The following is a 15,829-nucleotide window of genomic DNA, read 5'->3' as shown; positions in this document are numbered from 1 at the left end:
AAATATTTTAGTTGTGGTGTGAGGTGGAAAGAAATGAGAATGAAGAATGAGGAAAGAAAACGGTTGGAAAATAAGTAAGTACCTTACTAATCAGATCTCGTTACTAAACATAATTGTAATAAGTGTTTATTATCATCCTTTTTTTGTAACCAAAAGACATTATGATATCCTCACTGGGACCCCGGTGCGGAAGATTTCATTTACATATTCATAAAATTTAGTAGCATGAATAATATGAAATAATTATAAATATACTATGTAGTGTTTATATCTGAAATATATATATATTTTTTTTAAGATGAGACTGTTTACATGTAGTTCCCGTGAGCACTTAGACCATAGGCCCATTGTGCTATCTCTCATTTTACCTCAATCCTTTAACAACAACCCGTCCCTTTAATAAAGTTCACCAGGGTTGCTATTGGGTATATGGCTATGTCTTCTGGTTCTACTGTATGTCTCCCCAGGTATCTGCGCCTAGTTCCCACCAGGGCAGGACATTGGCACCATAGGTGAATTGGAGTCTCTTCATCCTCTTCACATTTCCTGCATCTGTTGGTGTTTTCCACTCCCAATATCTGCACGTGTCTCCTGAGATGGCAGTGTCCCATTAGTAGTCCTACCAGTGAAATAATTATAAATATATTACATATTGTGTCAGCGCTCTATTAGCAGCAGACACATACCTGGACGAATGACGAAACTCGTGCTGGCACTGTTGGTGGACGCGGTGCAGCAGCTGGTCCAGTTTCCTCACCACCTAGGATTCTTGCTGCAGAGTCTCCATCCTCTATATTCGTCGAATGTCACAGCGGTGCTGCCAAGGTCTGGTGTCTATGAGAGGATATTGTGTCAGCGCTCTATTAGCAGCAGACACATACCTGGACGGATGACGAACCTCGTGCTGGCACTGTAGGTGTACGCGGTGCACTCTCTTGCTGCAGCAGCTGGTCCAGTTTCCTCACCACCTAGGATTCTTGCTGCAGAGTCTCCATCCTCTATATTCGTCGAATGTCACAGCGGTGCTGCCAAGGTCTGGTGTCTATGAGAGGATATTGTGTCAGCGCTCTATTAGCAGCAGACACATACCTGGACGGATGACGAACCTCGTGCTGGCACTGTAGGTGTACGCGGTGCACTCTCTTGCTGCAGCAGCTGGTCCAGTTTCCTCACCACCTAGGATTCTTGCTGCAGAGTCTCCATCCTCTATATTCGTCGAATGTCACAGCGGTGCTGCCAAGATCTGGTGTCTATGAGAGGATATTGTGTCAGCGCTCTATTAGCAGCAGACACATACCTGGACGGATGACGAACCTCGTGCTGGCACTGTAGGTGTACGCGGTGCACTCTCTTGCTGCAGCAGCTGGTCCAGTTTCCTCACCACCTAGGATTCTTGCTGCAGAGTCTCCATCCTCTATATTCGTCGAATGTCACAGCGGTGCTGCCAAGATCTGGTGTCTATGAGAGGATATTGTGTCAGCGCTCTATTAGCAGCAGACACATACCTGGACGGATGACGAACCTCGTGCTGGCACTGTTGGTGGACGCGGTGCACTCTCTCGCTGCAGCAGCTTGTCCAGTTTCCTCACCACCTAGGATTCTTGCTGCTGAGTCTCCATCTTCGTGTCACCTGTTTCTGTACTTCATTACCTTTCCTGTACTTGATAATTTATTTATAATTTAATAATTAATTTCAATTTATTTTTGTAATTTTGTAAATATTTTTTTTTTGTAATACCTGCATCAACTGTAAAGCGCCCCTGAGGTGATATCTCACAAAAGCGGCGCTATGCAAATTGTCCAATAAATAAATAAAAAATGGTGTTTGTCAGAACAGTTGAGTGGTTTCAGTTTTAGTCTGTATTAGATGTCAGTGTATTTTCTATTTCTGGTCTCCCTTTGTTTTGTATCCAGCTTTTTAATTGAGATTGAGCCCGTCTTCCCACTAGTCAGTAAACAATCGACAGAAACTGGATGCTACAAGACCCTGCGCAGAAAATGAAGTTCACTACCTTCAGGTAAACGGTCTGTAGCACAGTTCAGTGTGGAACTTTTATGCGCATTCGGTTTATGTCGATTGCTTACTGACCCATAGGACGACGGGCTTAAATGTTATAATATTGTTGTGAGTTTTGAATGAGAGTGGGATTTTGTTGTAGAGTTTAGTACCATAGTTTAGGAAGCTTGTTTTGCCTAATTGTTGCATTTGTAGTTAGTTGCTTATGGACATGTTTTTGACCTTGAGATCTAGTGTTTCTAATGTAAGTGTTTGTGTTTTTCGCAGATGCTGTATTGAAAATAATTACCTTTCACAAAGAAGGTTATTGAAAAAAAGAGATTATTGAATACATCAAATTTATAACCAATACAAAAAAATACTTTATTTAAATAATTACATTCATAGACTTACTAAATAAGTAATCAACCAATAATGTATAAAACTTCAGTCTTAAAAATATTATAACCGTTAAAAAACTATGTAAATACCATTTTTTAATATAGCTAATCCTAAAATAATACAATACAAATAATTGAATAATATAACCTCCAATTCGACTTGACGGCTAAACAAATAACCCAACCTAAAATTTTACAAAGCATACCGTTGTGATGTAAATTGTATTAGACTGCAGGAAAGATTGCCTTAGGAGAACTTTTTGCTATCTGATGGCACCAGACAAACGAGAAGTGTGTACCAAAGGTAATAATATAAGCGGTAGATGGGTCATGAAGCATTATTTATATGAAATTGCGAGTATTTATTTGTTTATTTATATACACGTTATCCCATGGATAAGTTTTTTTTTATAGTGAATTTTTTTTATAGTGAATACCTCACAAGAGTCCCAACTGCTCCCGTCTGGAGCCAGTGAGACTATGGCATCCCCAATTGGGGGATGTTGTGAGGCTGAAGGTAAGTGGGGAAGGGAAAGAGGAAGGTGGGGAAGTACCTGGCTATTCAGATCTAGTCACTAAACACGGCTAAAGCCATTTGGAGCAACGTTTCAATTCTGAATGGTGGTCTTACACCAGGGCGATACTGGTAGTATCTTCCACTCTGTTACCGAGAAGGTGGTGACATTCTCACTAAGTGTGATAGTTTGAGCGTAAAACACAGATGGCTTCACCAGTAGTTTTGATAGATTTGGATAGATGTCACTTTTTAAGATATAAATATAGTCTAACTGCATTACAGTGCATACTAATATTCATTGAGAACAATGGCTTCCTTGCTGTTCTAATTCTATCTACAGTCCGAGGTCATCACAGAAAGAATGTATATTGTCTCTTTCATGCAAGTCACGCCATCTGTGAACTGATGCAGTCCTCACTCACAGTCCACAGTCTCTGCTCCGTGTCCTTGCTGTAATTTAACTGAAGTTTTTCCTCTTTGCAATTTGCGTAGAAAGTGCCTGATTTGCCTTGGATTGACAGCTCTGTTGCGCAGTGTAGAGTCGTTTGTGCCCCCTAAAAACATTAATAATATGCATATTGTTATATCTGCCTTACTTTGCAGATTTAAGTGTTGGGAACTCTTTGTTAAAAAGTAAAAGGTTAGGTAACAAATAAAAGGTCTGGATTTAGCTAAACTGTTCATTACCCGAGGGTTGGTAATTCTCTGGTTCGAGAAGCTTGTTCCCTGTCAATCTCATATCACAAGTATTTGTTATAGGTACTCTAGCGACATCTGTCGGACTCTGGAGTAAGCTTTATGACTAACGCCATCTATCGCTTAAATACTCAACTTTATTACCATACATCACACATTTTATCTTCCTTATAACTTCTGAAAGGTTTCCCATTATAGGATACCAGTCCTATGCAGGCTTTTGCTTTTAAAATTTTATCTACAAATTGATATTGATATTTTTTTTGTAGATAACGTTGTTTATTCAAATTACGTATGATTGATCGGGCTGTAGGAATGATTGGTACTGAACCAGTTAAGTCCTCGAATTGGGGTTTGTTGTAAGGATGAAGGTAGTGGAGAAGGAAAGGATATGATAAGAGGAAGGTGGGTGTGTCTGAATTATGCCGTGTTGCGATAGCGAAAAGTAGACTAAAGAAGGAGGTAGCGGAATATGGCGTAATGCCCGAAAAATATATGCCAATAATACTTTCCGCCGTGAAAATCTAAAATCATACATGACCGAAGCCATTTGAAGCAATGTTTCAATTCTGAATGTTGGTATTTTACCAGGGCGATACTAAAAATATCTTCCACTCTGTTACAGACGTAATGTACAAAGTAAATTGAATGAAATATATAAGTACCTGTTTTGTAGACCGCATTATGAAAAAGAAAATAGGTCCGAGGAATATGTAGTGATACCATCTTATATTGTGCCTAGAATAAAAACACTACATTTTATAAACATGTTTAAAGTTTATTAATTTACTGCTAATTAACATAATGCTGTAAACATTAACTTCCAGTTAATATTCTTATTTTATTTTATGTTACCAATTATGTATTTTATGTTAAAAGTTGTATCCAATATTGTATTTGTATGCCTTTCTTGAAAGAATTTAGTTTTGTTTCTTACCTAAAAAGATTTGTATAGGTGAAACCCGGGCATAGAATAAACACGTCGATCCCTCGCTCCTTGGTCCTTTCGGCTAGAGCCTTTCCAAAGTAGATGTTCATCAGCTTGGAATTGCTGTAGGCTGGATCCTCTCTGCTCCTCTTATTCTTCTGCAGCTCCTCACACTTCTTCGTTAGGTTCAGGTCCTCAAAGTCCACCACTCCGTCTTTGTAGAGCTGCGAAGACACAATCACAACCCTGGAAGCATAGTAAAAAATTATTCACTATTGTTCCAAAAAACAAACTAATTAGTTTTAATTTTACCTAAAAGATTTTAAATGGCCTTTAACTCTTAGTCTGAAAATAGTGCCACGAGTACCGTAGGTCGACTGACAATGTAGCGCCAACTAACTGCACCAATACGCAGTACGCAGTACGCAGCACTTAGCGAATCGCGCGGCACTACAGTTCTTCATTCATTCACCTAGATATTTGACGGCCTCCATAGTCGAGGGGTAAGGCTCTCGACTTGCTAGCTGGAGGTCGCGGGTTCAAATCACGGCGTGTGCAAGTAAATTTTATTTGATTAATTTGTATTATTTCACAAATTACTCGTTTAAAATAATACTTATATTATTATTTTTCGGTATAACTTTATTGAGTAAAACCTCAAATTGTAATATTTAAATATTGAAGACAATATTAGTGATTTCTAAACGAAAATCTGAAACAGAAAAATCAGAAAAGGAAGTGACCGTCCCAGATGTGACCGTTTCTTTTTCTGATTTTTCTGTTTCAGATTTTCGTTTAGAAATCACTAATATTGTCTTCAATATTAATATATATATTATTTGCAGCACATTCAAGAGTCGAAGATACTCTCAGCATCCATTACAGACATATACAGACCAGATATGAACAGACAGGCACTTTCTCACCTTCCTCTTCCCTATCTCCTTCCCCTCCCCACTACCTTTACCCTCACAACATACCCCAATTTTGGATGCCAAAATCTCACTGGCTCCAGACGGCTGGGAGCAGTGCGGTTCCACATACAAAAAAAATTACCGCAAGCGCCCGATGCACGCGACTGACGTACGCAACCAAAGTATGCGACCGACGCACTAGTTTTTTAGCAAAAATATGTTTTTGTTAATTGTGACGTCTTATCAGTTAATCTTTTTATATATTAATAAAAAAGTTATATTTCTATTCTATGTACTTTCCCCAGGAAATTATTTTCAGAGAATTGATTTTTTTCTCACTAAAATTATGAAATAATATTTTGTACTGAAGAAATACGAAGAAATACTGAAGAAATACTAAAATATTCTTGATATTTACTATATTTTGCAGCTAAAGAAGCGTTCTTTACAATAAAAAAAGTCTTATAAGGCTTTCCGGTTAAAAAAATTTCTGCCAATAAATACAGTACAAGACATTGATAATGAAAAATTACGATATTTGTGTCATTTTGATATTACACAGATAAAATAAACATGTTTGCAAGTGACAAAACGACAAGCTAGAATAATATTAACATACTAATAATACAAAAAATTCTATATAAGTTGGATGGCCTTGTATGGCTTGGATTGGCTTGGATGGCCTTGGATGGCCTTGGATGGCTTGGATGGCCTTGGATGGCTTGGATTGCCTTAGATGGCCTGGATGGTCTTGTATGGCTTGGATTGGCTCGGATGGCCTTGGATGGCCTTGGATGGCTTGGATGGCCTTGGATGGCCTTGGATGGCTTGGATTGCCTTAGATGGCCTGGATGGCCTTGGATGGCTTGGATGGCCTTGGGTGGCATTGGATGGCTTTAGATGGCCTTAGATAACAATCGTTGGCCTCAGTGGCGGCTCTTCTATGGAGGTCATTTGGTCAATGACCGCTCAAAAATATGCTGCAATATTATTTAATTTAAACAAATAATAATTCAAACAATTATTAATTTAGCTTAAAATATTCCAAATAAAAAGCTATTGCATATACCAACCGTGGGTCACTATTGTGTCCCCCAACTATTTCATTTCTTTCTCTTTTCCATACAGACAAAGAAGGTAAACACTATCATGTCTGACGTATGCTTAGTATCATACAAATTTTATTTTGAAGGGGTTTTCAGGGAAAGAGAATCTGCGACCTAAGATTATTAAGGTATTGGAGGGAGATGACAAAAAATGTCAATCGAAAGTTTTTGTGTGATAAACAATGGCCATCCTTTCATCCCTTCACCTTAGCCTTGACTGGCCTTAAATGTCCTTAGAAAGCCTTGGATAGTTTATATGTCTTTAGATAGCGTTGAACAGCTTCATACGGCCTAGAATGGATTGGATAAACAAGGATGGCCTTGGATAGCCTTAGATGTCATTTCTTGGCCTTGAATGGCCTTAGAAATCTTTGGATAGCTTGTTGGTTGGCCTTTAACGAACACATCTTGGAAAACCTGTGTTGGTTTATGACAGCCTTGAAAGTCTTGTATGTCCTTGATTGACTTTGGATGACTTTGAACAGCCTCGGTTGACGTTTAATGCTTTTGAATGGCCTTTGATGGCATTGGAAAGCCTTGGATGACTTTAGATGTCTTTGGAAGGTTTTGTATGGCTTTGAATTGCGTCTGATTGTCTTAAATGGATTTAGATGCCTTAAATGACAATAAACAGTCCTGAATTACTTTAAGTAGCTTTGGATAGCCTCACTTGGCCTTATATTATTGGAAAATCTAATTACCTCACATCCTAGCACAGTGACTAAAACTTATTTACCTACTTCTGACCATTGCATGCACAATTACACTATCACATAAAACGAGTAATTAATCACAGATTTAAAACGAGATTAAATTCACATTTATCTTTCAGTCTGTAGGTATTATTCACGAAATGATTCTGTAAAAGTTATTAGAATCTTACATTGTTAATAAATGATTGTACATTCTGAAAATTAGATATTGGCAATCTTATCAATATTACTAATTCATTGGCTTACTCATCATTTAAACTTAATGCTAAATGTATCTACATAAACAATTTAACAATGTTCCCCTTCATATTATCTCTCTTCATTAGTTTAATAATAAATGTTAATATTGCAACAACTTGACAAAACAATCAAAAAACAATTTTGTACATGCTATATGCTACTGAAATGGTTTAGTTGTTCCTGTTATGTTTTCAAAACTCGTGTGTGAGATGGTTTTCCCCGGAAAATCTTCATAGTGCAATCTACGAAGCAATAAAAAACAATTGTACTCATTACGTGCCGTGAAAAAATTGATAAATTCTTGGACCTACTGTTATTACATTCCTTAGGTACTTTTACAGGGTGTACCGTAAGCTATAGATCAAACGAAGTGGGTAATATGAGAGGCCATCTCAAATCCAAATTGCCGCACATGTTGTGGGCCAATTCTTAACCTTTTCAATGTTATATTTTTTTTAAATATTGAGTATGCCAACTAAAAAAAAAAAAAAAAAAAATGTATAAAGAGGTGCTTCTTTCTTGCTTTTAAGTGGGGGAATTTAAACGCCATCTGCATAAGGGGTGTTATTGTTAGCGGCCTGATTCAAAATGTTACACGAAGTAGTGCATCGCCCTTTAGTTGTAAAAAAAAGTTTTAAAAAATCAAAATGTTCAGATCGGATAAAATACGTTTTTTTGTTCGATGTGATTCTGTGTAGATTCACCAGTTTCCCGTTGTACCACTAGTTTCCAGACACCGTTTATAAATTATACATAGACGTACACTGGGCTGCAGTCTTCAGGGTAAGTGATGAGATCCAACCTACGATAGGAGAAGAATTAGTAGAAGTATTCACCTGCTTGGCGCGGCAGCCTCTAATCTATCCAGCAGCATGTTAGTCAGTAAAAAGGGAGCGAGGTGGTTCACGCCGAAGTTGATCTCGAAGCCATCCTTGGTTTTCTCCCCATTCCTGGTCGGCACTGCCACCCCTGCATTGTTAATCAGCACGTCTATCTTCGTGAAGCCCACCTTCACCGTTTCCACAAATGTTCGGACCGATTCCAATGACGAAAGATCCACCTGCATTGCAATCTGGAAAAGAGTAACAAAATCGTAAATCAACAATCTTCGATATTAACACATTCTTTGCGGGAAACGAGAAAACTCGTCATACACCTTTTTACAGTAAGACGCGTGAGACGAGTTTACTCGTTTTGTTGGGCAAAGAATTAGGATCGGGAAACTTGTAAACAAGGGGTTCTAAATGGGTGCGGGGTCATGTGTTTTCTATTGTCGGCGGTACCCGATCTATCTACCTGTCAATACAATGAGTTTTAAACACAACAAAAAAAAAATCGTTGTCGCGTATGTTCCGCTCACAAAATACGCAGTGAAACGCGTACATATGCAAGTTTCGCAATGTGCCCCTGCATAAAGGAAAGTGTTTCGAACGCTATCACACATTGAATCCACTATTAGGTTATAGTTTTTTTATATGTATTGAAAATTTCTAAATAATCTTGTAATGTTGTATGAATAAAGTTTTTTCGATTGTAAAATACTGTTTTTTCTATGATTCCCAATAAAGTAGAATGTTTTTGTTAATAAAAAAGGAATTACACATACATTGCTAAATAAATAAATAGAGACATCTTTTCAAAGTAAAACACTGAAAATTTCATCGAAAAATACCAAATAGATCATAAGATATGAATATTTTGCGGAAAGTCTAATTTTGGCACTAAAATTAAAAAAAAACACCCCCGGCCCCGCCGTGATTTGGCGGTAAAATGCCCGACCATATAGTGTTAACAATGTATCTGCTTGGCTCGGGACCTGACATAATTTAACTAAAGTAATAATGATAATAACGGGAACACAAGACCAAATGTAACATTTTTTTGCAACATCAGACACACTCACTAATCGATAGGATGCGTGATCTGTGCAACAAGTTTGTGAGTACTATTGATAAATTTACGAACTCCATTTTTAGAAAAACTAAGCGTAATTAATATTAGTGTAAGAGCTCACCCATATACGACACTAGATGAGTCTATTAGGTTACCCATAGATGGCGTTTTGCTTTTGGGTATTGATGAGACCGAGTGTCCACTGGAGCTACAAGATTTTAACGATACAATGCGTTAAGCGCTGGAGATTTTCGTACGTTTTGAAATCACCCACGCTCATTAAAAAAAATCATACCTCGGAATATTGATACGAAACAGATAAACTATTAACTGTCGTTTAGAGCCGATGAATTCACCTATATTTTGTGATTTATCTTAAGTTTGTAGGTTTTATAAAAAAAATCATAAAATTCACAAATGCGTGAAATTCGTCGGAATGTTAGATTATCAGAAATTGTTTAAAATGGTATTTATTATAGGACATTTTGTGAACATGTATTTAAATTTCAATAGAACTAAAATATAAATTTATAATAAAATTACGCATAACTATACAGGGTGTCCGGAAACTCGTAGTACAAGCGGGAAACTGGTGAATCTACATCACATTTGGAGTCGATTTTGTAGTATATTTTTTTTTTGATTTGAGCTTTCGTTATCGGGTAAATCGAGTTTGAAGTTGATTTTTTTTTTTTTTTTAATTTTTTTTTAATCAAATTCTTATAAATTATTACTGAAGATCAAAGTACCCAACTAATTAAAACTATTTGAAAGTAAAACAAATGAAGAAACTCGGATTTGAAGCATTATTTTGAAATCACCCTTCATTTAACCCGGTGTAATCATAAAATATTTCTGCTCTGCAGGGTTAAAACATCTGTTATTCAACCCTAAACACCAGAAAAAACTTTAACCCTAAAATAGCCGAAAAATATTTTTTTTTGGTTTTTTTTTTTTTTTTTTGAAAATGCTCAAATCAAAAAACTTTATGTTTTTTTGGGTTCCCCATGTGGTGTAGATTCTCCAGTTTCCCGCTTGTACTACGAGTTTCCGGACACCGTGTATATGTTTAATTTAAAAACATTTAAAATGTACTTACGACAACTTCAAAAATCGCTTGTTCGTTTTTTCATTTGGTAAATAATTTTTCAATCGCAATATAAAAATGGTATCTATCTCCTTGTTATGAATCGCTCTAACTGAATTAGTTTTAAAAATCCTACAAGTTACGATATCACACATTTTATTTAACGATAATTAAGGTAACGCGCCAAAACATACATTGTTTGAAAGGTTCATATTAAACTACACTCTAACGGTCTTATTTGTAATTTTGGGACTTTGAAATAACTTTAAATAAGCAGAGAATTTAATAACGAATAGATAGATGTACAATACGTAATATAATTTGTGTGAAATAAACATTCGCGGGAATTTTTAATGTAACGACAAAGGAGTTCGAAAATTTTTTTCGCAACTGAATCTCTTTTTATATACATTGTGTAGAGTAAACCATTCGCTGTGTAAAACTGTTAGCTCGGTGAAAAACTCAGTTATGAGGACGCGGTAACTTTTGAAATAATTCCTTAAAAAATGTCTCTTCAATTTTTGCAACATTTTAGTCAGCGTAAGCTCGGTAATAAGCTCCAGTGGTTAAGATGAATAAGATGTGACCTCCGTGTTGGGGTCCAGATTATTCCAACCGTCTAGATAGATGATATCAAGTATTTTGTTGAGCCGGAGTTTTATTTAATAAGAGAGTTTTTGATACAACCCAGAGACACAATATAATCTTATACTAGCACTTTGCAGAATCCTACAATTTATATTAGCGCAAGTAATTTAGTTTTAGTGATTTGTCTTAAGGCGAAGCTTAATGCTAAATTACTATTTTAATTAATCTTTATAAGTAATTGGTGTACATTATAAATACCAAAAATACGCTTTAGATAAATTGAAGGTTTTCCGATCGTTTCGCTTGAGTAGAATACAAATTAAAAAATAAATCACTCAATAAAAAATATAAATTTAAACTATTAAAAAACACATTTTTTCAATAGAAATGTATGAAGGCATAAAGGAAACAACTTTTAAAAATACAGTTTATCTGTGACAGTTTCACTTGGTTAACTTTTTTGCTTTCTCATAAAATTATTTACAAAATAAATAAAAACCAGTTTTGTGCTTGAAATCGAACGTTTCTAGACTCCGTTTGTCAAGCGATTTTAATGCCTATTACCTACAATACCAAGAATATACACATTTTTGGCTTTATTTTCCTCTTAAAGCAATATTTTAGTTTATATTTAATTTAATTTTAGATGTTATAATAATATGGTTTCATATAATTTAGTTTATCAATTTTACATCACTGCTTGCTAAAAACTTTTTGTATAATATTTGAGAAGCTCTTCGGGTATATTCTGTTCTTATAATCTATGTAAAAGTCCAGCTAGGCGTAAAACCACAAAAAAATGGCTCTTATAGGACAGGGGCGTACATAATGGAGTGGTTTGGGGATTGATCCTTCAAGTGGCGTAAATAAAATTCAATGACTGTAAAATACCATTATTATTCCTTATTCAATGGGAAACTTCACCTCAATAAGAATGGGATTATCTTGCATCCGAAATGAACTATTTTGCAATAATCTTCTTATTCATATCATTAAATTTATATTAGCGGAAATCACGCACATTTGCGTGATAACCCTACAGGGTAATTTTTTCACGCTTATTTGCGTGATTGCCTGGAGCCACTAAATTAATGCATTCACAAAAAATAATTGATAAACTTGTCGAATTCCGCTACATGCTTAATACGCAAACAAAATTATAAATAGCACTTGGTTTCAACTTAATTACTACAAGAAATTACTATTAAAGGCTTTGGTTAGGCTTTGTTAGTGTTTCCTACAAAAATAAAGGTGGTTCGGCTTTGTTAGTGTTTCCTACAAAAATAAAGGTGGTTAGGCTTTGTTAGTGTTTCCTACAAAAAGAAAGTTGGTTAGGCTTTGTTAGTGTTTCCTACAAAAATAAAGGTGGTTCGGCTTTGTTAGTGTTTCCTACAAAAATAAAGGTGGTTAGGCTTTGTTAGTATTTCCTACAAAAAAAAGTTGGTTAGGCTTTGTTAGGACGGGTTGTTTCGGAGAATTTGAACAATTCATCAAATTTAAACGTTCATTTTCCAGTTCCGCGAAAGATTTTTTCAAGTTCTGTTTTTATTTCAGTTCTGTCTAGTCAATAACCTATAATGATATATTAACAGAACTTGCATAGGACTTTCACAGACCCCGAAAATGAACTTTGAAATTTGATGAATTGTTCAAATTCTCCGAAACAACCCGTCCTTAGTGTTTCCTACAAAAATAAAGTTGGTTAGGCTTTGTTAGTGTTTCCTACAAAAATAAAGTTGGTTGTTTACAGGTGAAAAAATATAATAAGCAGTAATTGTTGATTGAATTACTAGTACATATTGAATTACTTGGCGTGTTGAAAATAAGCCGACGTAGCTCAGTGGTCTCAGAGCACCTGACCGGACATCAGAAGATGCGGGTTCAATTCCCGTCGGCGGCGATATTTTCAATTTATATGGATATTTCAGGCGACTAATTATTGCTTATAATATTTTTTTATAGTTTGCGCTATGCATAAAAAACCTTGACTTATAAACATCAGTTTATCATTAAAAAAAATAAAGAAAGTTATGTTTAAAGGTTAGGAAATCCACATAATTATTAAAATAACCCAAACTAAAACCCTTAAAACCTATATTGTGCATGTTTACTTAAGCCCCGACATAAATAGTTGTCTCCATTAGATATTTAAGTTGAAATAAAGTGTTGTTTGTTTAAAGAACATTTGCATGCAGCGGAATTTACCAAAATAGTTTTCTACAAAAACTCGCTCCGAATTCATTTTGGATATACGCATAATAAATGGAAATCGTGGGCATATAATACTGTTATGTAGTTAATTGCCGGAATGTTAGATTAATGATAATTTATCTCCGATCCTATCTTTACAACGATAATTTACTTGTTAGGGTATTAACATGAACTAAAACAACAACAATAAAACGAAAAATAGGGTCAGAGTATATGTTCATACCATTTCTCCAAACGGTTTTTTCCTTGTTTTTCTTATAACAGCTATGGCCTCGTTTGCGCGGTCCATGTTTCTGCAAGCGAATATAACTCTTGCGCCCCTCTCGGCAAGCGCCTTCCCGGTCTCGAATCCGATGCCGGAATTTGCGCCAGTTATCAGGAAGGTTTTCTCCTTCAAACTTTCACTGCTTTTGCAATGACCCCATCTGTATTGCAGGAATAATCTTATGAAGATTATTAACAGTAAAACTACAGCAATTGGCACGAGAACGTAAACTAAAGTAAGGTCCGACTCCATTGCGATACGACGCGAACTAAACGCGCTACTCGGCGAGCGACTAATCCAAAATTAAATAAAACAACATTCCGCGCGGTTATTGTACAGCTTGCTAGTGATGGGGCAAACCACAGACGGTACTTATTTGTTTATCGATAAATTGACAATAACTAATTTAATAAATTGAAAAGCGATGCTACAGTCAACCACTGTTATGTTATAAATCAAATAAGTTGTTAATGTTGATATTTATTTTAACTTCTCAAAATGCTTGAAATCCATTTACAGCTCGAAACGGAAACCTTTGCAGGCAGCCTGTGTAGGACCTAAATAATATGGTTTTTCGCTTAAAAATGTCTATTGACATCTGTTGACAGATAGATAAAACTTTACACTTTCTATAATATAATTTATGTCTGCCATCTAACGAACAATAAATAAATACTGACATAAAAAGGCACCTTTGATAATACACAATAATAAATACGTTATTATCTACACGTTCATCAGTGGAATTAATTTAATTATTTTATGAAACACGAGAAAACGAGTTATGCTTCAATATTACTATTGTTAGACCTACTTGCTTACATAAATTTAAATCTCTTTGAACTGATAGAACTTACCGTTTACTATTAAGGTTAAACGCAACGCTCGTTGTATTCTACGTGTTCACAGATGGCGTTAATTAATTAATTTTGTTTAAATACGCTTTCGCAAGGTATTGCTTTACAATATTAAGACAAATCATTTGTTTGCGCCTGTATATACGCAATATGAATCAATAGTTTTGTTCGTTTAAAGACTTAATTCTTTCGAGAAAGGCACACAAATACAATATTTTACCGATGATTCAATACAATATTGTATCTGTATGCCTTTCTCGATAGAATTGAGTTTTTATATGGACAAAACTATTTATTCATATTCATATTGCGTATATGAGGGCGCAAACAAATAATTTGTCTTAATACTGTAAAGCAATACCTTGCAAAAGCGTATTTAAACAAAATTAATTAATTAACGCCATCTGTGAACACGTAGAATACAACGAGCGTTGCGTTTAACCTTAATTGTTGGGTAAACTCCATAGTCTGAAATAAGAATTCATTATGTGCTTTTGCATAGATGGGGCTAATTTTTTTTTTTATTAAAATACACTTTCTGCAAGTAATGCTTTATAATATTGACTCCTCTGGCTGATTTGTTCTGTTTTGAGAACTAACAGCTATTACCCGTAGATTATAAAAACCGTTACGTACCTTAAGGATACAACTAGCTATTCTGGGGAAACTATTTATGGTAGATTATATACTATATTTATAAATACATAAACACAATATACTGTGTGACGGTACAATTTCCAAAAATATTTTCCTACACACTTTATAATTCGCTCCCAGAAATGTACATAACCATTGAGAAAAATAAAAAACACTCACAATGATGGTTTAAAGAAATATTTTTAAAAATGAAAATCAATAATTCCATATTTCTATATTTTTGATTGTTCCTTTATTTGTTTACTCTTATTTTTTTTGTTCTACCTAACCTGTCCTTTGAAAATTATTATGCAGTGTTGTATTTTTGATATTTTGATGCGAATGTAAAATTGTATGTACCTACTGACTTCTGTATGTATTCTTCTCTTGTATTCAGTTCCGACATATGTATTGTAATTTCCTCCCGTCCTAAAATGAGTTTTGTAACTCGTCGGGATTGCCCTAGCAAGAAATAAAAAAATATTTTGCAAAAAACAAAACGGCTGGCGCACAGCGAAAATATTGCATTGGCTTTCAAGGAGTTATACCACATTAGAGCATTATATGCGTATTAAAGACTTAAATATTTTTAATTATTCCTACACTATTATTGGTTAGTATAATAATCGTTTCCCATCAGAAAACCTGAAATGAGACAAAATGGGATGGGGTGGTTTTTCGAAATCTCAAATAGAAATTGACCTTCCTCTTGTTTCGAAAGTAAAGTGTGCAAAATTTCATCGATCTCGGAATAAAACTGTAGATTTGTATAAAAATCAAG

General features: G+C 35.2%; 1 protein-coding gene across 1 annotated transcript; it reads right to left on the bottom strand.

Annotated features, from left to right (window-relative positions):
* Positions 1-2,136: 2,136 nt before the first annotated feature.
* Positions 2,137-13,840, bottom strand: LOC149414851 (retinol dehydrogenase 14-like). The gene is made up of 5 exons (XM_089643618.1): positions 13,514-13,840; positions 8,348-8,583; positions 4,548-4,784; positions 4,276-4,348; positions 2,137-3,468 (listed from the first exon to the last, which is right to left on the bottom strand). The coding sequence occupies exons 1-5, from the start codon at positions 13,805-13,807 to the stop codon at positions 3,301-3,303; spliced, it is 1,008 nt and encodes a 335-aa protein (XP_089499744.1). The 5' UTR covers positions 13,808-13,840; the 3' UTR covers positions 2,137-3,300.
* Positions 13,841-15,829: the final 1,989 nt, after the last annotated feature.

The sequence above is a fragment of the Hesperophylax consimilis genome, chromosome 19, assembly GCF_061612785.1.
Source record: "Hesperophylax consimilis isolate HC1 chromosome 19, BYU_Hcon_1.0, whole genome shotgun sequence".
Taxonomy (NCBI): Eukaryota; Metazoa; Arthropoda; class Insecta; order Trichoptera; family Limnephilidae; genus Hesperophylax; species Hesperophylax consimilis.
This window is presented reverse-complemented; position numbering and strand designations above follow the sequence as displayed.

Excerpts from the sequence above, each read along its gene's own strand:
- LOC149414851 (XM_089643618.1), bottom strand. The coding sequence starts at position 13,807 with ATGGAGTCGGACCTTACTTTAGTTTACGTTCTCGTGCCAATTGCTGTA. Across the intron at positions 4,349-4,547 it reads ACCTATACAAATCTTTTTAG|GCACAATATAAGATGGTATC; the intron begins GTAAGAAACAAA and ends TTTTTATTCTAG. Across the intron at positions 3,469-4,275 it reads TAATGCGGTCTACAAAACAG|GGGGCACAAACGACTCTACA; the intron begins GTACTTATATAT and ends TAATGTTTTTAG.